Raw genomic sequence first — 22800 nt, 5'->3', positions numbered from 1 at the left:
CTATGAGACTGGAGAGATTCCACGGAAGAATCTGGGTGTCATGAAAGAAGCTGTGGTTCAGGCAGAGGAAGCGGCTACTGAAATAGCCAGAAAGCTGGAAAAGCAGAAGAAATGCTTGAAGAAGGAAAAGAAGCGACTGGGTGCACTGGCCCTGGCATCTCCGGAGAACAGTAGTACTCCTGAAGAGTGTGAGGAGACACATGAAAAACCTAAGAAGAAGAAAAAGCTGAAAGAACCCCAGGAGACCATACAGGAAAATGGAATGGAAGACCCACCTGTCTCTTTGCCTAAAACCAAGAAAAAGAAAGCCTTTCCCAAGGAGGAGTTGGCCAGTGATCTTAAAGAAATGGCCACCAGCAGCATAAGTGTTCCTAAGAGAAAGAAACCCTCACCTAAGGAGGAAATGGCCAGGGAACCAGAAGAGGCAGCAAGCCCCACCCCTAAGAAGAAAAGGAAAATTTCCAAGGAGCCCCGAGGCTGCTGCCAGCTGCACAAAGAAAAAGAAAAAGTCCCAGAAGGTGCAGGAGGATAGGACGGACCTGCTTGGTGGGAGGGGCATACCTTATGGTGGCAGCTCCTGCCATGATAAACCCCAATAAAAACACAAAACCAGAAATAAAAAAAAAAAGAAAGAAAGAAATGCACACCTAAGTGTGCCTTCAGTGAAGAAAACATAAAGACGCACCAAGCCTTCATCAATACAGAAGCACTGTAGTCACCACGGGCAGCTGCTGTTCTAGCGCAGCTGATTTGTTTTCCCCCATTTTGTTTTGTGGCTTCCTATTAATAGAATCACACCGACATTATTTTCTATAAGACTTACTGGAGTTGGCATAAGGCCGTTCATCCACTGATGTTGAACATATCAGCCGTGCATTCATTTGGGGATCTGAATAGTTTTCCACTTTGTAACCCTTCGGCTATTTGACCTGGGTTTTCATCAGGGGTATGTATCTTTTTCATTATTATTACTGATGACAATCATATCCACGTGTTCTTCTCTCCTTAGGGAAGTAGAGATACTTCTATTTTTTTTTTTTTCAGTCGTCTTTCTACCCAAATTGATGTCAAGGACTCTGCTACCTTAGTACCTAGGATTGTCTTCGCACAGAGTAGGAGCCAAAAGAGTCAATGAAGGAGCTCACGACGAGCCTTCCAGTCCTGACCATTTAGACGTGGTGATCTCAGTTTAGGACATAGCAAAGATGGAGTAAGGGGATGCAAACGCTGTCTTTGAATTATAGTGACTGGTGTTCCCTCTCGTACGACCCTGTCTAGTCCATAGTGTTCTGAGACTGTATCTACCCGGGTCTTCCAGGTTTTGGCTGACACCCCCTCTCTCACCCTGGGTCCTGGGACCACCTCCTTTTGCCCACCTCAAACACTGTTGTTTTTCTGTCAACTTCCCACGGAGGTAAACTCTGCCACATTTGCAGGCCTGCTCCCAGTGGGGTACTCCACCATTTTGATCACTTCAAGGTTCTTGAGGAGGCTCCTCCTTCCTTCTGGCCTTTGAAGTGAATGGTTACAATCCAATGTCTGCAGCCACTTGTGCTGGGGTCTGCATTGAATACTAGCCAGCAGCACCATGTTTGGGTGGCTTTTGGGTATTGACAGAACACATTCCTTTCATTGTCCCTGTCACCCTCCCCCCCCCAGATAGCTCTACCCATAGTCCCTTTCGGCTTTTTAGTTTGTGAAGGCTGTAGGCATGATGTTTTTGTGTACTGTGTAAAGGTTATCCTTGTGTTTTTCAAATGCTGATTTCTCTTCCCTCATATCTTGTTTCTACCGACTCAACATTATAATGCTTGTACCAAAACTCTCCTGGCTGGCTGGGGTTTGTGTAAACAATTCTTACCATTGATTCTCTGCCTTGTCAATAAATGTTGATCTCCCAATGGCTGGGCAGAAGAGAGAATAGGGTAGGACATCTGCCAGCCATGGGCAAGGAAGGCAGAAATACTGGGGGGGGGGGGTGGATATTTCTGTCAGGATCTGTCAGGAGAATAAAGAGATTAGCCAGAGGAGAGGGTCCAAGAAGACACCATAAGAAAACACTCTGAAGCCCAAAGAGCCAGATCAATAATAATATGCAAATATCATGGGATGGGGTGGGAGGTGGCTCCATTAGCTTGGTGGGGGTAGTTGTAAATCATTTAGCTGACCAGTATTGGGGTACAGCTTGAAATAAATCTTTGTTTCTCTGTGTGGTTACTTAATATGACAAAAGGGAGACACAGAAAAGGGGAACTTGATTTGCTGTGCCTATAAATCCTGCCCCATGTCATCCAGAGTTTTCTAGGGTCCTCTGGGACTTGCTCAAAAACAATGATGCTTTCTCCATTCTGAATGTATGTTCAGCTCATGGAGGTGGCTCATGGGTAAAGTGCTTGTCATGCAAACTTGAGGAACAAAGTTTGGATCCCCAGCACCAACACTGAAAAACTGGGGACCACTTGCCAAGTCTCAGGAAACACTGCCAAAAGGAGGCAGGAATAATGAAGTGCGGGAGGACTAGGGGACAGATGATGGAGGACTGGGAGGACAAATGATGGAGGACTGGGAGGAGACATGTGTCTTCCAGACATGGCTGTTGTACTCATGAACTCACAGCCACCCTGGTTACCTGTCCAGGACCAAGGCAGCCGATATGGGAACAAAGCAGGAGGAAAGGTTCACAAGAGCCCACCTCTAACTGAGGCGCTTTCAACAAGTGCTAAGGGAAAAGAATCATTCTCCTCTGTGTGGATGGTCCCATACCCATGTCCATATGAGCAGCTGAATTGAATGAATTGGAATAGATAGATAGATAGATAGATAGATAGATAGATAGATAGATAGATAGATAGATAGATAAAATACTTTACGTTGGAAGGGGATATATTGGGGGAAATTGAGGGTAGTTGGAGGAGGTGGATCTGATATTTAATTTCATACATGTATGAAATTCTCAAAGAGTAAATAAGAGAATGAAAATTAAAAGATGGATGTAAGAGCACTTACAGCTCAGGGGTAGGGAGACTAATACAGGAGAGTTCAGTTTATCCTGGCTCCTGAGCTCTAGGTTCAGTGGGAGACATTATTATCTCAACAAATGAGGCAGAAAGTAATAGAGGAACACACTCAACATTGGTCTCTGTCCTTTACCTATGAATACATCCCATACACAGAGAGACAGAGATGGGGAGACAGAGACACTGAGAGGATAGTTTTTACAGTTCAGAAATGACTACATCACAGACATATATGGGTAGTCCAAAGTCTGTTGATTTACTAGGTTATATTTTATAAAATTCCACACTAAACTGTACTTGCTAGATCACTTATTCTTTCTTTTATTATTCATCAAACATTGTACCTCCTGTGAAGCAGCACATATTTAAAAATGTAACAAGGCACCAGCCACACTAGCCCCAGCTACTCTCTGGCCCCAACAGTGATCTCACCACCATGGCTGGCCCCAGAGTGACCACCCATCTAATTCCCATGGTGGTTGCTGCCACGCCAACCCCATGCAACGACCACCCATCTTGGGGTTAGCTGTCACAAATCCCTGTCACCCGGCAAAATCAAAACTCTAGAGTCTTGTAATTTATCAATCAGATTTATATCAGTAAATTCTCACTCCATAAAACGTCTACATAATAAACTCAGAGCCAGTTGATATTGATATAAACTTCCTACCTAGATAAGACAAATTGTCCTGTAATAATCCGTCCCTTTTAAGATATTCATAGCTACCTGTGGCTATTTAAAGCCACACAAACCTGGGTTGTCCTTCTCTTCCTCCATCTTCCTCCTCCTCTCTCTATGGTCTCCGGTCTCTAAAATTCTTAGCCCGCCTTTCTTTTTCACTACCCAATCACAGGCCTTGCCTTATCTTGTGTCTGCCCTCACCTGCACGTAGGCATCAACCCACAGTCCCGATCAGAATTTATGATAAAGATCTGATAGGCTGTTTCCGGGCTAGGCTGGTGTCATCATAACACAAATGCAGATGTATGGTGTGTGAATTGGTACATTTTAATTTCTGTTGGTGTCTTGAAAAGTTACAATGTTCACATGCTGACCTTGGGAAAGTAGAGAAAGCACAAAGTTTAGTTCTATTGAGGCAGTGTCCAGTGTGCTTAGAGACCAAACTCTGAGCATGGCTGATCAGGGAGGAGCCTTGATGGTTTGTTTTCTTTTCTTTGTGAGGCATTATACACAATAGTGCAGGATGATCTGAAAGTCAGTAATATTGCCCAGGCTGTCCTCAAATTCCAGGAAACCCTCCTGCCTCATCCCCCAAAGTGCTGAAATAGCAGGTGTGAGCTATCACATCTGGTTTAGACTTTATTAAGCATTTACCATGTCACCTGACTCCTGACAGGATGGGTCAACCAGCCCCACTAGAATTCCCCTTGCTGCAGAAGTATTTGGCTGCCCTGTATGTAAGCCCACAGACTATGAGGAGACCATACTTTTATAGGTAGACTTTTCCCTCCACCTCCTATAGATAGTACCCAATTTTAATGGCCATGGAATCAGAGCTATGACACCATCTAAAGAGTCTAATCTGAAAAGTCAGAAAGGAGCATGGAGGTTTAGAGACGGGGTTTGTCTCTAAACTAGTAAAATTAATAACTGGTAATCTGTTTTCTTGCTCTGGAAAAGGAGGTGCAACTAGGGAAGGCTGGAGCCATAATTCTATTGCTTATATAGCAGATTGTGCTGTATGAATTAATTTGATATTATACAGTACTTCTAAATTAATTGTATTGGGGAAACAAAAATTCTCCTGGCTTATGTGTAGATAAATGAGTGGGATAAAGAAAGTTCAAATACTGGGAGAGGAAGACGGGACTTTTCCAAAAATGTTTTATAGACACTGTTGTATACTGCAACTGTGCAATTTAAAGTTAAAATGAGTGTATATGTTCCATGTAAAGCATGCACATTTTATTAATCAAATATTATGCTCCATCTTATCTTGTTTTGTAGGACCAGCAAAAATCCACCAATGTGGTCTACCAGGCCCATCATGTGAGCAGGAACAAGAGAGGACAGGTGGTTGGAACCAGGGGAGGATTCCGAGGATGTACTGTGTGGCTAACAGGTATAAGCACATGTGTATACACACACACACACACACACACACACACACACACACACACACACACACGGAGTTTCAAGGAACCATTTTTTCAAATCGAAACCTGACGTGTGACGTGATTATAAGGAACTTGGTGTTTATTTGAACCTTTGAAAGCGTGGAGTGCCATGTAGACACCTGGCTGTTGGCTGTCACTCCGCTACTGGTGAGAACTGGGGTCTGACAGGCTGAGAGAGGCCACCAGCTGTCAGTTACCCTTCTTTGGCAGCACGAGATGAGGCAAGCAGTTTGTGACCCTAAGGAGCTTCTCCTGTTCACCCCTAAACAAATTTCCTACCATGACGAATGGGCTTCTCCTAATTTGACAGGGAATATTACGGATGTTTAGGGCTAGTTTTCCGGTGTCTTGATGTTCTGGAGGCCTATTCCATTAACAAAGTTAAGAATCTATGTGAGAAAGATTGCTAAAAACATCTCATCTTGGCCATGGGTTGTCTTTTGCCTGTAGAAACAACTTTCTGTCTCTGAGATGACCCCGTGAGTGTCCCCTTTCTTTGTCCTTTTGATCCACAAGTTCCAAAGCTAGAGATTATCAATGAACTTGCCATTAGGAATTAAGACCCCTGATAGCCCAGGTCTGAGTCCTAACCTGATAGACACAGCTGGCAGCGCCGGGGTTTAGAAAAGGAAACCCAGGTTCACAGGACTTTCCAGAAAAGGGAGGGGCCCAGAAACGAAAGCACGTTTATTTGGGCTGTGAGCGACCAGTGCCCTGTCTTCTGCTCACTCCGGAGAAGGTCTAGCCTGAGAGCAGCTAGGGGGAATGTGGCACTGCAATTTCTCCTGCTCGTTTTCTGGGAGTTGCTATTGTTGACTTGCACTGTTTATGAGAAGAGGTTTTACTGTGAAGCCAGACTGGCCGAGCCAGTTTATTTAGTCTTGCAGTGCTGGGGCTCTGGGGCTGTGGTACACACACACAGGTTGCTTTGTTGGTTTTTGTTTTCTTGCTAATCTTGATTTTTTTTTCCTGGTGCTGGTGGTTTCCTGGTTTTATTTACAGCTGGGATTTGCATCAAAACAACTTCCTCCTCCTCTAACCAGACCAGACTATACTCTTGGAGCCCCGAGTGCCAATATGACAGATTTGCCTGGTGGGATGCCTGCAGTATTCCCCTAGCTCTCCCTGGGAGATGGAGTTTTTAGCAGATACATGTGTATTCCTGAGGCTCCTGTCTGCTCCTCTCTGAGCCCAATACCCTAGTACTTAAAGTGCTAGTGCATATTGGACCCTGACTCCTGGGCGTTGTAGGTGGGGGTAAGTGAAATACAGCCTCAATACAGCCGGCCTACAGCGTGTCCCAGAGGATAGCCAATGCCTAGCTGCATGGGGACTGAGGTGGCCTTTGTTCTCCAACATCTGGGGCAAATGGAAGGAAATTTAATTTCATTATTCTGATGCAAGAGGACACGCCCAAGAGTCAAGGTTCCTATTTTTCATTACCTGCGAGCTGACACAAATTCCCAGAGGAACCTGCTCCTGAGATCTATTTAAAAGAAACTGTGGTGACTTGGTAAAGACTCCCAGGACCTTCCATGGTCACATCTTCAGTGTTCCCCCATCAGAGTCAAGAGTGTGGCTTTAAAATGAGACTGAAACCTAGGGAGGGGCTACTTACTTTCTTCTGCAGAGTTTCTCCCTTCCCTCTTCCTGTTTCCTTTCTCGAGGTTGTCCCAGATTTGTTGTTACTTTTTTATTATTATTATTAAATAACTTTATTTTAAAAAACAGATAAAGGTACAGATTCTAAAAGCATTTTTGCATAAAACTATATGAATATATTTTGTCAGTACTTGATTTTTTTTAAAGGTTTGATAGTATGCATTGAAAACTTACTAGTTTCAATGAGCATAAGGTACATGTAAAACAAAATGTAACATGGAAATAGTTGAAGTTTTCTTGGTGTGTAAAGATTAAACATAATGATTTTTAAATACCAAGGATTGCCACAAGGCTGCATTCTTAGCTCTTGAATTATTAGTGATTTAAGGTCTAGGTGTACCACACTCTGAGAGGATGCTATACACTTATTTTTTTTCTAAGAAGGACTGAGGCTTCCACATTTTGGCCTTCCTTCTTTCTGAGCTTCATATGGCCTGTGGGTTGTTTCTGGGGTGTTCAGAGCTTTCTGGGGCTAGTATCCAATCATCAGTGACTGCATGTTATGTCTGTTCTTTTGTGACTGGGTTACCTCACTCAGGGTGATATTCTCTAGTTCCATCTATTTGCCTAGGAATTTCATACAGTCATTGTTATTGCTACATTTTATATGTACATACATGCACACAGGCTGGAGCACACACGCTAACTTCTTCTCTAGGCTTTTCTTTTTTTCCTTTTTTTTTTCTCTTTCTCTCCCAGTTTTCTAATTTTCACATTGAATTCTGTGTGACAGTGGCCTTGCATCTTAGAACCCTTAGATAATTTGTGCACTCCCCCCCCCTCACTTTCTCTGTCTCACTTTCTCTCCCCCCACACCCCCCCTCTCTCCCACACACACACACCTCTGTCTCTCTCTCTCTCTGTGTATCTGTCTCTGTCTGTCTCTCTCTCTGTCTCTTCCCCTCCCCCCTCATGTTCTCCTTACCTAGAAAATTATATCGAGGCCTAACCATGCCTAGGCTATAGTAGACACTGTGTCTTGACTCCGTTTGCATAGAAACGCACGAAGTGCCTTTCAAAGTGCACATGCACCTAAGAGCTCAGAACTCCTCAGTCTTGGCCAGCGTGGCCATCTCTGTGTCTTAACAGTCATTTTGGGGAACTCTGGCAGCCAAAGGGCAGCAGGTGGGTCTAATGTCTGGAGGGTGTTCAGTGGGATCTGTAGGGCTTGTTAGTCTTCTGGGTGCCACTCCCTGACTCCTCTAAGTGCGACCCGAACAGGTAAGGTGGCTGTCTTCACAGCTTTGACCATCTTTAAGATGTTAGCAGACAAAACTGCACATGGACCATGACCCCAGGTCTCCCTATTTGCAAACCAAATTTGCTACAAAAACAAAACAAAACAAAACAAAAACCAAAACAAAACAAAAAAAACAAAAGAGCAGCCCCAAACTCCTGATCACCCTGCCTTCACCTCCGCAGCACTGGGATTCCAGGCATGCGCCACTACTCCTGACTTGCTCACTTTTCATCCTAAGTCTGCCTTGCCCGTTCCCAACAGGTCTCTCTGGTGCTGGCAAAACAACCATAAGCTTCGCTCTGGAGGAGTACCTTGTATCTCATGCCATCCCGTGTTACTCCCTGGATGGGGACAATGTCCGTCATGGCCTCAACAAGAACCTGGGCTTCTCGGCCGGGGACCGAGAAGAGAATATCCGTCGGATTGCAGAGGTGGCCAAGCTCTTTGCTGATGCTGGCCTGGTTTGCATTACCAGCTTTATCTCCCCATTTGCAAAGGTAAAAGATTTGGTGCAGGGCAGGAGCTGCTGGCTTGCTCATGTCCTCCCTGAGCTGTGGCCCTCGGCCATTGGGGCAGGGCAGATCAGAGAGCCACTAAACCTTCACTTTCCCACCCACTCCCCCTCTCCTCTCCCGTCCTCTCATTTCCTCTGTCGGTTATGTAAAGAGTTGCCTCACTGCCAGAAGCCAGTGCCCCCAGTTGACATGAAGCTGTTATGGGTGACAGCCACCAGGGACACGTGGTCAGAGTTGAAAGAGTTGAGCAAGAACTCCACAGCATGTAATTTCAATGGTCTGAACAAGAATGTTTAGCTGCCCCAAACGGAGCAGCCCACACTGACTTCTGTGGGCTTAGAGGAAGGGGACAGCGCTCACCGGGATATCCCTGCTCTGGTCTAAAGCAGGACTTTGTTAGCAAAGCCTTCCTGTGTTAAGAGCTCAGCCCTGCTAAGGGGGAGTTGTGTTCTGCAGCTAGCTCCCTCTGGAAGGTCTTCAGGCAGTGTGCTTAGAGAGGGACATTCTGGGCTTGCTGAAAGGCCTCTGCCAGACACATATCTCATTTTACCCCAAGGGTATGAACTTCAAGAGTACACTGTGTTTTGCTGAAGAATCTCATTAAGTAATTTTGCCCTAGTCCATTTTCCCTTATAACAAAATGCCAGACGTGATGATTTATAAAGATTAGAGGTTTATTTGACTCATGACACTGGAGGCTGCAGAACCCAAAAGTATGGTGTCAAAACCTTTGTCTGATACAAGGCTCCTAGCGCATTTTGTACAAAAAAAGAAAAAAAGAAAAAAAAAAAAAAAACCTGGCAAGTATCAGCCTCGCTCAGGCCTGCCTCCCCTCCAGGCTATCTTTGAATCTTTTGATCCTGCTTCTACTTCCCTGGTGCTGGGTTTGTGGGCACCCCCCTCCACTCCCACGCTCTTTTGATATTTTTAAACACACAATCTTTCAGGATCGTGAGAATGCCCGAAAAATCCACGAATCAGCTGGACTCCCATTCTTTGAGATCTTTGTAGATGCGCCGTTAAATATCTGTGAAAGCCGGGACGTAAAAGGACTGTACAAACGAGCCCGAGCAGGAGAGATTAAAGGTACGAGTCTGTTCCTGCACACGCATCACGACCAAGGAGCAAGCTGGGGAGGAAAGGGTTTATTCAAGCTGGGGAGGAAAGGGTTTATTCAGCTTACACTTCCATGTTGCTGTTCATCACCAGAGGAAGTCAGGACTGGAACTCAAGCAGGTCAGGAAGCAGAAGATGCAGAGGCCATGGAGGGATGTTACTTACTGGCTTGCTTCCCATGGCTTGCTCAGCTTGCTTTCTTATAGAACCCAGGTCTACCAGCCCAGGGATGGCACCACCCACAATGGGCTGGCCCTCCCCCCACCTTGATCACTAGTTGAGAAAATGCCTTACAGCTGGATCTCATGGAGGCATTTCCCCAACTGAGGCTCCTTTCTCTGTGATCACTCCAGCTTGTGTCAAGTTGACACAAAACCAGCCAGCAACATTACGAAAGTAGCTAGCTGCCCCTCTGACAGCTACGGCCTGCCAGTCTTCTGATTCTGTCTTTGGAAATCTGTCTGAGGCTACACACTCTGTCCTGGCTGCAGAAAGCACACACTTTCGAAGGCTATGGCCTTATTAAAACTTGGGGATTATCTTTGAAGAATTGTCACCTGAAGCAGAAGGAGTGAGGTTCACAGAAAGAAGATACATGCAAACAGATTTAGGAATGGGTCTCATTGAATTTCCTCCTTCCTTTCCTTTCGTATTCTAATCAGCAGAGAAAGGCTTAGTTTCTGCCAGATGTCAGCAAGAGGCTTTCCATACTGAAAATACAGCTGTGTCTTTCTTATTTACAGCTAGGGTTCAAGGATGGACTTTTTAGTCATAAATCACATTCTCACATTACTGCATTCTATGCTGTGCGTCATTGGTTGACTGCATTCTTCCCCGGGCACAGGCGTGATTTCTATCTTATCCTCGGCAGGGTTTACAGGCATCGATTCTGATTATGAGAAACCCGAAACTCCAGAGTGTGTGCTGAAAACCAACTTGTCTTCAGTAAGCGACTGTGTGCAGCAGGTGGTGGAGCTTTTGCAAGAGCAGGTAGGAAGGTGGTTCTTGCTCCTGTGTGCAGTGTGTGTGTCTGTGCACACTCATGCGTGTGTATTTAAAGATAACCTGAGTTCCTTTATTAAAACCCGTCCCCTTACCAATCTCATTTGTAACTATTGTCAACCCTATTTCCCTGCAGAACATTGTACCCCACACTACCATCAAAGGTATCCATGAACTCTTTGTGCCAGAAAACAAAATTGATCAAATCCGAGCTGAGGCAGAGACTCTCCCGTCACTACCAATTACCAAGGTAAGAGAATACAGAAGGGTCAGAGACTCAGGCTTCTTAGTATCAAACATAAGCTATTTTACAATTCCTTTTTAAAACTACGGGGTGTGTGTGTGTGTGGAGTGAGAACAACATGTGGTAGTCAGCTTCCTTCTTCCTTTCACCATGTATGGGAATTGAACTCAAGTTATCAGGAGGCTTGGTGCACTGAGCCACTTTGCAGGCCTTACAGTTTCTTCGGCCATAAGAAATATTGAGCAAAGGTGAGTGTATGAAGACCTTCCCCACCCCTTCACCTCGTCTCTGAGGAAACAGCTCACAAAGGCCAGGGAGGGAAGCTGATGGAAGAAGCAGCAACCACATTTGCATAGGACAATTTGCACAGCTCTCGAACACCTCCATTTGTGCTAAATAGAGGCAAGATGCCAGGGGTCGTTTGTTAGCACTGGCTGAGAAGGTTTATGCAGAATATGAATGCTTTGTAGGCAGTTGTGGAAGAATACAAGGGGGAAAACAGTAATCTAGAACAGTAAGAGCTTTTCTGCTGTGTGTCTGTCTATGATCTGTGCACATCCATGAAACCTCCGGGAAGGGCGCTGGCCCTGGCTGGATGCCACTACAGATGCAAAGTTCTTACTGTGAAGAACAGGATCTTGGGGCTAGAACTGATTTTCACCTCTGTAAAATGACAGGCAAGAATAAAATAACCAACAGGTCAAAGACAAGTCTTTTGAGAAAGCTTATAGCTACAGTCAGCTCACACCCATGACGTGTTCTATGCACACCTTCTTGGGCAAAGCAGTCATCAACAGTATGATCTCAGAGACCTATATCTGAGATGCACAGCCATATGGGAAACCAAGGCCAAGGTTGGAGACTATAAAATACACGGTGAGTAAGAACAAGTAGTTCTTCCAGAAGCTTCCTTTGCAGATTGCACCTGTTCCACACCAGGAAGACTCTAACCTGAGGAAAGACAGAGGCAGCCAGTTGCATTGATTTCATTGGCTGGAAGATGAGAGATGCAACCCTAGATAACCACCTATAGCATTTTTACGGATCAGTTTTACTTGTGCATAAAGATGGTCAAGTCTCTTTTGCTATTTTTAAATTCATTATAAATTTGGAGATTTAATGAGACAGGCTAACAGGGTACTTGCTTTTGGTCATTACGACCTCACAAATGATTTATGAATGGAGAACCTTGATTTTGTAAAATCAACCCAAGTGCCCACACACTCAGGGCAGACAGGTGAGCACATCAAAGCAAGTGCTGTGAGAGAAACAGAATGGTCAGTCTGAGGGGCAGAGACCTTCAGATCTAATGAGTGGTTCTTCAGGTCATAGAGATGACAGAAAATGGTTCAGAGCAGTAACCTGCGTGCTGAGTTTTAAAACAGTCCATAGAGCTTCGAGGGCGACCAAGAAGATGAGGTGAGCCTTTATCATCCTATGTGTTTTGACCATACATTGCCTTGTAGAGTTGGTAAATTGGTCCCAACTGGGGAACAAAAGGAGAAGGGCTTCGTGACTCTCAGTGGCCAGAGCTTAACAGGTTTTCATACCATGATGACACTGACTTTATTATCCTAAAGTCAGTGACTCGCTCAAGCCAGTCAAGTGACCAGTAAGTGAATCTAATGAAAAAGGACAATATTTTGTAAGGGGACAAAAAACAAAACAAAACAAAACAGTGAACTTTTAATTCTGTTACACATTATGGAAAGTTACAGATAAAAATACTTAAATAATCTCAATTTAGAGTCATGTGATTGTTCTTTTATAGGAGAGGTCTAGCCTTGTATACACATAGTTGGCTCCTGAATGAGAGGTTCATGGGGGACCACTTAGAACACATTTTTCCTTCACCCTCCCACCGAGTCAAAGAGCAGGAGACCTACCCTGGGGCCTGAAGGCAGAGAGATTCCTGATGGATACCCCCTTGTTTTCTATGTTTTCCAGCTGGATCTGCAGTGGGTGCAGATTCTGAGTGAAGGCTGGGCCACTCCCCTCAAAGGCTTTATGCGGGAGAAGGAGTACTTGCAAACTCTGCATTTCGATACTCTGCTGGACGGTATGTCTTACCTTGTCTCTTACAGCTCATCCCATGAGAGATACAAGTTTGCACGTGGACAGGACCACTCACCTCTGGGTTGAAGATCCCAGTGCAGCAGTATTTCGATTGTTTACCGTGTGTGGCTTTTATTACATCTGTTTCTATTTTTAGGATTTTTGTTTTTCATTCTCAAAGAATTTATTATTTAAAGCCAAGTTGCTGAGAAAGGAAGGCTTTACTTGTACAAAGCCAAGAAACCATTACAGCTCTGGATTCCCCTGTTCTTCGCTGGGTCTGATATTCAGAAGCACCATTTGGGAGCATTTTAGGCTCCATCACAGTGACCTCACAAGGTGACTGACTCACAAGGACATCCTTTCCTCCATATTGCTCCCATCCCATGGTGTCTGGCACAGCCCTGTCCCTGCTTTCCTTGGTGGTTGCTGAGTTGTCAGTGCTCGAACCCTCACATGACAGATGAAGACAGTTTCTTCCTCTGAATCCTGACAAGGGAATATGATGGTAACTTCCAGGCCACAGGCTAATAATGACTTTGGAAAAACACTGACCTGGCCCAGGTCGGAAGCAAGTGCTATTTAGAATTCCAGGCTGTTCTCTAAGAATTTCCTTCCTTGAGTCCCCTGAGGTCCTCAGACATGAATTTTCTATTTCAAGACCATGGTGGGGGGGAACTGCCAGGTGGGGAAGAAGTTCTTTAGAGTCACACTGTATGTGTATGCTAGGCAAGGCTTTAGGTCTATGGGAAGAAAAGACCAAATCAGATGCTCTTTGAAAAGATACTCCAGGACTTAGGCTGCTGCCTAGGGAATGACCTAGAAGCAGAATTCTAAGACTGACCATAACACACCTTTATCCCTCTGCTGTAACTAAGCATGCAACACAACCTGAAGCCTTTGTCTCTGAGATTAAGTACCATTCCAAAAGCACACTGTATTTAAGCCTAGCTTGTCATAGCAGATATAAAATCCCTAGAAATTAGCCACTTCTCAGAGGCCATTGAGCTCAGAATCAATGACTTGTCACATTTTAAAGCTTATATGTGATGCCCATGACCACAGTCAACACTCCTGTTACCCCTTACACCAGGCTGCTCTCTGGGTGTCCTTTCCAATGGGCTACATTAAGGTTGGAATACCCAAACAAGGACATACAACATTTATCCTGACATCTTGTTTTTGACACATGCTAAACACGGCTGCATCAAAGACACACTAGACTCAGCTGCCAGCCATGTCAGAGAGGTTAACTATGAGTGAACATCCAGGTTGGAGCTGTGACCACAGGGAAACCACACTGAGAGAAGAGAATTCATTTCAAAGAGTGTTTTGTACGAGAATTGCTCCAGAAAGAAAAAAAAAAAATGATGCCGGAATGGCAGATAGGGCTGCTGGGGTCAGTGAGGTAAAGGGTCCTTGGCCTGAGATCCTGAACTGTAGGGAAGAAGAAAAGGCATCTTATGTCCTCTGTTTGGAGAAAAGAATGAAAGGAAATGTTCCTGGGTTGATGGGGTGGCTTTTGCTAGATCCTTAAGAGAGTCTGTGACTCCAAAAGATGAAGACTTCCAGATGGAGATAACCCTTCTGAATGATTTGAGCAATGGCTCTCCACTTTCTCTCATAGCATCTCCATCTTGTTTCCTTTCTGTTTCCCTTGAGGCCCCTAACCCGATCACTCTGCCATTACTACTAGAGTCCCCAGGTTCCAAGCCCCTCCCTGCTTGCTCAATCTCAGTTCTTTCCAAAACCTAAACCCAAGTGTTTGTTGGAATCCCTGGGGATTCCATATCCAGTCCAAAACTACGTGCTACTTCTTGTATGGACCTCTGTGTTCAACAGTCATTCAGACACCAAAGTTCCCAGCACCAGTGCCCGTGAATAGGAAAACACTCCCTCCCTTGGTGTCAGCCTCAGATGAGGACTCCTTAGGAGGTTTCTTATGCTTTACGTCAATACTTTCCAATCCCACATGGGTTGCTCTATCCCAAGGCCCCAGCACAGCTATGTTAAAGACTATCTTCAAGGCTGGAGGTTTATGCAGTTTCCATAACCTCATGCAGGCCATTTCTGGAACTTTCTATGAAACTCACTTTATTCTTAAAGAAATTCTCTGATGGATGTGTCTCTGCAAGTACTCTAAAGCTGGAGTTACTGCACTTACGTAGCCCAAGATTGAAAGATCTTCATGGCTTCTGTCTTAGGGTTTCTATTCCTGCACAAAACATCATGACCAAGAAGCAAGTTGGGGATGAAAGGGTTTATCTGCTGTTCATCACCAAAGGAAGTCAGGACTGAAACTCAAATAGGTCAAGAAGCAGGAGCTGATGCAGAGGCCATGGAGGGATGTCACTTACTGGCTTGCTTCCCCTGGCTTGCTCAGCCTGCTTTCTTATAGAACCGAGGTCTACCAGTTCAGGGATGACACCACCACAATGGGCTGGGCCCTCCCTCCTTGATCACTAGTTGAGAAAATGCCTTACAGCTGGGTCTTATGGAAGCATTTTCTTAAGGGAGGCTCCTTTCTCTGTGATCACTCCAGCTTGTGTCAAGTTGATACAAAACCAGCCAGTACAGCTCCCAAAGCCCTCGAAGCTTTTATCAAAATTAACTGATAAAAACAGACAGCACAGTGAGCTCAGTGGTTAATACAACTGACTTCCAAAGGATCCATTTCCTAGCAGCCCAAACCCATCTGTAACTCCAGTTCTAGGGAATCTAATGCCCTCTTCTGACCTTCGTGGGTACTGCACACATGTGTTGCACATACCTGCAGGTAAAAGACTCATACACATAAGGCAGAATTTCTTAAAATTAAAATAAAAAAAAATTAGAGGGCACAGGCCTATAATTCAAGCCAATTTGGAGGATAAAGGAGGAAGATCACACGTTCAAAGACAGCCTCAACAAGATAGTGAGACCCTACCTCAAAATAAAACAGGGAAACAGGGCCAGAGACATAGTCTCTTGTAGCACACTCGCCTAGCTGGTGAGGCCATGGGTTCAATTCTTTGTACTGAACAAAGATATCATGGATATTAGACTCTCTGTGTCTTGGTTTAGTTTTAGCCTAGCTAGAGGTAGGATGTAATAGTGGATAAGAGTGGAACTGTGATGCCAAACTGTTCTGGATGTATCTGTCAGTAATCAGCTGTGAGCTGACCTACATGGTGGTGAGAATAACGATGGTACCCACCTCCCTGGGATGTTGAGTGTTCAAGAAAAGTGTTCCATGCAATAGTAAAGTTCCATAATTGTTAGCTATGAACATACATGAACCCCTGCTACAGAGACCTCAAGTGGCTCATCTGAAGCCGTATCAGCTTGAGTCCCCTCACATAAGGTCACTAGCTAGCAACAGCTTCTTACTGAGCATGCACACACCAGGCTTCCTCCAGCTTCTGTGGACAGAAAGGTCCTGAAAAGAGAGAGCTTGTAGAGCAGGTAGGACAGATTCTCTGCACTGGCCCAATGGCAGAAGTGTCTTCTTGCCACATACATCACTTTAAATCAATGCACTCTGAATTGCCCAGGCTGTGGCATGTGAGGGAGGCTGTTTGAGTCCACGACACTTCCTGTGCCATAGTCTCCTTGAAGCTGGTGCCTGGTGTGAAGGCTTTTAAACTGAGAAACACCTAAGCTCCAGAAAGTCACACACACACACACACAGAGAGAGAGAGAGAGAGAGATAGAAATATAGATATATCTCAGAAGGCATGACAAGGTATCATCCATACAGATGTTACTTTATCTTTGACAGTTCCTGAAGGGTTGAGTCACCATCACCGACACTGAAATAGTTGTGTAGCCACAGCCACACAGCCACATGGCTACAACTGTGAATCTCTTGGTTACTTGCAATCTGCAAGTAACAGATACCATTCTCACTCTGCCTCCTATGAAGTGTTTTGTTAGTTTTAATTTTCTAAAAGACTCACATTTCACCCTGAGTCTAAAACTATAGCTCAATCTACTTAATACAAAATGAAAGGAAAATGTAATAGAACAAAAACCAAGTCCCTGCAAAGCAACCGTGCTTGCGGTATTTATGGGTTTCTATTTTCACCTCAGTGTCTTCTCTTTCTTTCTCTCTCACTGGAAATACAGTTTCAGGGTGGTCACAGGCCCTCCTAGCATAAATGCCCCACATGCTGTTGTGTGTTGCGGTAAAGGAACTCCATTCTTTAAAGTTCTCATCAGCTAGGGCAGGGAAGTACCACTAGTACTTGTCAAGCACCCATGACTACAGTTGAGGCAGGTTATCCTATTTAACCCGGGTGAAGATGTTTTATAAAGTAGGAAACGTTACAAAGGGCAGAAATCTCACCCGAAGCTTGCATTCAAACACAGGTTCCAATGATCCCGACACTTGTGTTTATTTTCCTGGGCACGCTGTCAGGTCCTCTAAACCTCGGGGCTTCCACATTCTACAGTTGTTTCTGTCTACACTTTCTCCAAAAGCCTGGTTTGGAAACCATTTAGCAGGATTGCTGAAATTAAAAGCGTGACTAACATGTGTTATAAGTATTTCAAACAGATAATCTGTTGAACAATGTTTTTAGAGTGCACTGAATAATACTGCACAAAATGGCATTAGCATATGTTTGGTGTCATGTGCTTGTTTTTAAAAATAGCATAAGAAGGAACTGAAAATATGTGCATATTGCATATGTGAAGTGTCATAATAGGAATTTGTTCCTTGACATTGTTACTTCAAGAGTATCCTGGTGGAGAGCTGAAAACATGTCTCTTGTGTTTATATTTCTCTAGGCATGGCCCTCCGTGGTATGTACTTCATTTTCCAAGTAGTTAAATTATTGTAATTAGATATGTCACATTAATTTTTTTAATTATTAAGGGTATAATTTTTAAAAATCCCAATTAACCAGTTGGAATTGCTCAGTTCACAATCCAACCAGTTACAGTAAAATCCTACCACACTGTTCTGCTTATTCAAGAACAAACAACAGGAAACTTCTGGGTCCGATGAAACTATTATATTTGTAGTGTTGAGTTTGGCTGACATTAGCAAACAGGTTTCTAAGTTACCATTGCACACTTTGTTCCTGAGTTCTTTTGAATTTATGATCATTTAATGAGTTCTGGTTCCCTTTTAGTTTCAGAAATTTGAAATTAAAATTTTTTGTCACACTTACAAAACCATTTTAGTTAGTGAAGAAATCTGTTTTAGATTGAATTTAAAGTAAACGTATCTGGTTGGACTGTGTACGATCATTCCTTTGTTTGTTTGCAAGTCTGATTATGCATGGACTTAATTGTAAGTTATCGTAATTGGTGGTTATAGAACTGAAAATAAATATACACTTACCGGGACTATAAATTTCTACATTGTACCAGAATGAGGTAAAATTCCAAACATATCATTTGTCTTAGAGATCATTCTTATTATTTTTTCCTTTAAAAAGCCAAATTATGCAATAAAGGTTCATTTTATTTTTTGGAAAGAACATGTCTATGCAACCAATAACCAGATCTACGACGGTAAAGAGAAAAGACCTGGTCATTGTTTAGAGCAAAAGAAAAACTATTCAACTAGACAGGAAATTATCGGTTGGGTTTCCTATGGTTAAAGCAACAATACTCTTCCAAAAATGAGATAAAGCGTAATGAAACAATCCAGGCAACTCTCAGCAGGGCTGAAACACATGAAGGGAAAGGTCAAGGCTCAAGGAATGTTTGAGCCCACCGAGGATGCTCAGCATAGCTCAGCTGTAGCATAGGTTTATGTATTAAAAAACAAAACAAGCAAAAGAAAGAAAGAAAGAATAACTAGAGGGCCTGGAGAGGTGGGTCAGTGCACTTGCAGCTCTTACAAAGGACCAAGACTTGGTTCCTAGCAACCACGTGGAAGCTCACAACCGTCTGTTACTCCAGTTCCAAGGAAGCTGACTCCCTTATCTGGCTTCCATGGGCACTGCACATACATGATATACAGACATACCTGCAGGCAAAACACACATGTACATAAAATTAAGAAATAAGTTGTTTTGATTTTATGTAGAGAAGAGGTTGTGGACGAGATTCAATGGTTAAGAGCATGTTCAGCTCTTACAGAGGACAAGGATTGGATTCCTAGAGCCCATGTTGGGCATCTCACAACCATCTGTAACTCTAGCTCCAGGGAAACCCAATGAATGCCTCCGGCGACCATGAACACTTGCACTCACCTGCCCATACCATGCACAGATACATAAAGGGAAGTCTTTAAAAACAATGTAAAAGAAAGGCTGGGGCTGTAATTAAGGTAGAACACTTGCCTCCTGTGTATGAAGCACCTGTATTCAATCCCAACTTAATGCCACAAACAAACAAACATACATACATACATACATACATATACATACATACATACATACATACATGTAAACAAAAAGCCAAGAGCAGAGGAAGAAGATAGGGATTCACATTAAGCACACCCATGTCCACACAGCTTTGCAGTCCAGGGCCTATGGGAGCAGTTGGGTTTATTACTTAGCAGTGGTCCTGTCCATAGGAGACCACAGGTGAGTCTTATGTTGAGAAGAGGAAGAGTTCCGCATCACTGTGGGTGCTCACTAAGCACTAGGCAGCTGGAAAACGAGGGTCCTTGGGACATCAATGTTGCTGGCGTGCTTCAGGCAGGGCCAGGCTTCCCGATACTCCCTTTGACCTTTGCTTTCCTTCCATCTAATCAAGCCTGTATAAATCAGAATAGAGCATGGTGGTCTCTCTCTCAGTGGTCCTCAGTAGGCCACCCACAGACAGCATGGTTTCCCCTTAGGACTGGAGCACCCCTGACTATGTTGCTCTTTGTTAACTTCCCCTTTCCTGGCAGACTAAGCTGTGGTTCATCACAGACTTCTGTTAATATGTACTTTACAGCATGTGTTTCCCTGGCAACCTGGGAAAGTACACACTGCTACCTTGTTTTTCAAAAGCCCCACTTTGAGTTTGCAAGTAAAGGCTCTACTTTGTACTGCAGGGTTTTATGGCAGACTCAGAGTCTGTGTTGCTGCCAGTTGCCGTTGGTACCTGTGATGTTCTTTTGGGTCTTGCTAACTTGGAAGGGTTGGGGAGGACAAAGCGGTAAGCCTGCAGCTGGGTTTCGTAGCTGCTAAAGAGTTTTATGTCCCACACAAAAACAGCACAGATCTTTGCCTGTCAGAAGCATTCTACAGTAACTTACATCTTGGGACTCCATTAACTTACATTTTCTCAAACCCACAAATAAAGTAACTGTACTCTCTGCCCCTGGAGGGTTTCCTCTTTGGTCTGCCCTCCCATTCTCTTCCAAACTCTGATCTCTCTCTGAGTCTTTCGTGTTATACATCAGACCAAGGTCCTTGTTTTTTTATCTGTAAGCACAGTCGAGAGAGACAGAATAGTTAGAGCATTGTGCATGCGTCCCAAAGGGAAGCGGTCATAATCTTCATAATACCTGGCATCATTAAGAAATGAGGACCAGTGTTTTAAGTTTCAAACTGGAAAGCAATTGCATCTTTTTAACCATTTTATTTAAAAATCCCTCAAAATGTTCATACTTATTTTTGGGGGGTGGGTGGGAGTGGAACTTGAAACAGACTCAGATAGTCCAGGATAGCCTCAAACTCACTATTATAGTCCAGGATGCTCTGAAGTCCTGATCATCCATTCTATCTCTGCCCTCCAATCCTGGGCTTACAAGCAGGCATGGTTACTACACCATTAATATTTAAACAACAGCAAACCCTGAGCTGGGCCTGGTGACACAGGCCTGTGTTCTCAGTACTTAAGAAGATCTATCAGCAGGTCAAGGTCATCCTTGCCTGTTAGTTCTAGGGCAGCCTGGGCTACAAGAAACTCTTTCCTGAAAACAAAACAACAAAATAAACCTCGAAAATTTTAAACCCTCTTATTCGCTCACATGACACATAAAATTGTTTGATTTGTACCTCAGTGGCACCCTGCTTGCCCTGCATGTAAAACGCCTGGTAGATTTAACAATCTACAGCTTCACTAATACAAACAAACAAATATACATACAGAAACACACACACATATACCCACATACATATACACACGTACACACACATGAATACACACATACACAAATATACCAAATATACACACACATACGCACACCCCTACAGTGTCTATAGTGTAAGACCTCTATGGATTTGCATATTTTAAATGTCTATTTAAATTATGTGTCTATGTGTGAGCATGTACACATGAGTACAGTAGGCCACAGAAGCCAGAGGCATCTGATTACCTGGAGCTGGAGACATTGGCATTGTAAGTGGGTCCTCTGCAAGAGCAGGATGTGCTCTTAATTGCTGACATCTCTGCAGCATGCTACATTTTTTTTTTTTGTCTGTTTGCTTTGAGACAGGGAAACTAATACTCTAAATTTTAAAAAGCTATATATGTATTTATCAGTGTTCTCCAGAGAAACAACTGGGGGGGGAAGGGGAGGAAGGGGGAGGGAGATGGGGAAGAGTGTATACGTGCTTGTACTTGCACATTTCTGTTGGCTCACATGATTATGGAGCCTCGCAGGTTTGAAATCTGAAAGGCCAGGGAGAGATGCAATTTCAGTGCAAGATCATTTTGCTACCTGAACTGCCTCTTCTGGGGAAATGGGTCTTCAGAGATTAGATGAGACCCACTGATTTAAGTGTAAATAGCACCTAAAAGTAAAATCCACACAACACTGGAAATATTTGCTCAAATGTCTGGGTACCATGGCCCAACCACATCAGCAGAGAAAGCCAACTGCCAGTGCTTATGTCTGGTGTTTCCAAAGCTGTTGACATGTTATGAAGATATGGCTTCTGTTATATACAGAGGATTTAGAGCAGCTAGCTTCCACCACATTTCTGTTAAATTGAGAAACTCGAAGAGGCGAGAAGGCCTTACTCTCTAGAGAAAGCACATGTTTAGGTAAGTCTAGTAAATGGCTTTGTAACATTTCTGTGTTCTTTTTGAAGATGTATTTATTTTTATTATACATGTATGGGTGTTCCTGCCTGCATGTATTCAGTGCACATCACAGCAATGCCTACGGGTGCCAGAAGGGGGCGTCGGACCCTCATGAAACGGAGTTACAGCTGGTTGTGAACCGTTGTGTGGGTGCTGGGAACCAAATCTGTTTCTTCTGCAACAGTGCTTTTAACCATGGGACATCTCTCCAAGCCCTACATCCACGCTTTTTCGATGATGGTTTTTATTGTAGCTGAGCTAGCAAGACTGCTGTCCCCAGAGAAGCTTAGCAAGCCCTAACATTTGAAGATAAAGCTGCATCTGGACAGGAGTGGTCATCCAGGGGCTGCTTGTCTGGGCTGTGATCTTGTTCCCCTTTCTTTTCAGTTCAGTTATGTGGGCAACGCCAAACACTGACACAGGATCATTTCCAAGAACAAGCAGAGCTTTCAGCTTGGCCCGTCTTTATTTTGTTTCTTTGGTTTTTAAAGACTAAGCTTTGTGCTGGAGAGATGACTCAATGGTATAAGAATATTTGCTGCTCTTCCAGAGGACCCAAGTTCAGCTCTAAGCATCTATAATTCTAGTTCTGGGGAATCTGAAACCTTCTTCTAGTCTCTGGGTGCACCTATATGCACGCATGTGCACACACACACAAACACACACACACACACACACACACACACACATTCTCCTAAGTAAATAATCCCAACAACAACAAAAGGCTTCACTCTTCATAGTGCAATAAAGTTAGCACTACAGTTTTAAAAAGCAATCCAATTGAGGTATCTCCATCTTGTCCTCAAAGCTAGGTCACTTACTGAGGCAATTTACCCCAGGAATCGGTCA

General features: G+C 43.9%; 1 protein-coding gene across 2 annotated transcripts in view; it reads left to right on the top strand.

The window, feature by feature from the left end:
- The window catches only part of PAPSS2 (3'-phosphoadenosine 5'-phosphosulfate synthase 2), a 65516-nt gene that overhangs the window by 31821 nt on the left and 10895 nt on the right, over positions 1-22800 (top strand). For both annotated transcript variants that reach the window (XM_080911589.1, XM_080911590.1), the window contains exons 2-7: positions 4987-5101; positions 8320-8555; positions 9521-9659; positions 10561-10679; positions 10828-10941; positions 12883-12994. In XM_080911589.1, the coding sequence (XP_080767715.1) occupies positions 4987-5101; positions 8320-8555; positions 9521-9659; positions 10561-10679; positions 10828-10941; positions 12883-12994 (835 nt within the window). The remainder of the gene's footprint in view (positions 1-4986; positions 5102-8319; positions 8556-9520; positions 9660-10560; positions 10680-10827; positions 10942-12882; positions 12995-22800) is intronic.

Source organism: Micromys minutus (genome assembly GCF_963924665.1).
Source record: "Micromys minutus genome assembly, chromosome: 2".
Lineage (NCBI taxonomy): Eukaryota > Metazoa > Chordata > Mammalia > Rodentia > Muridae > Micromys > Micromys minutus.
The sequence above is the reverse complement of the archived record's forward strand: the minus strand, read 5'-3'. Positions and strand labels throughout refer to the sequence as shown.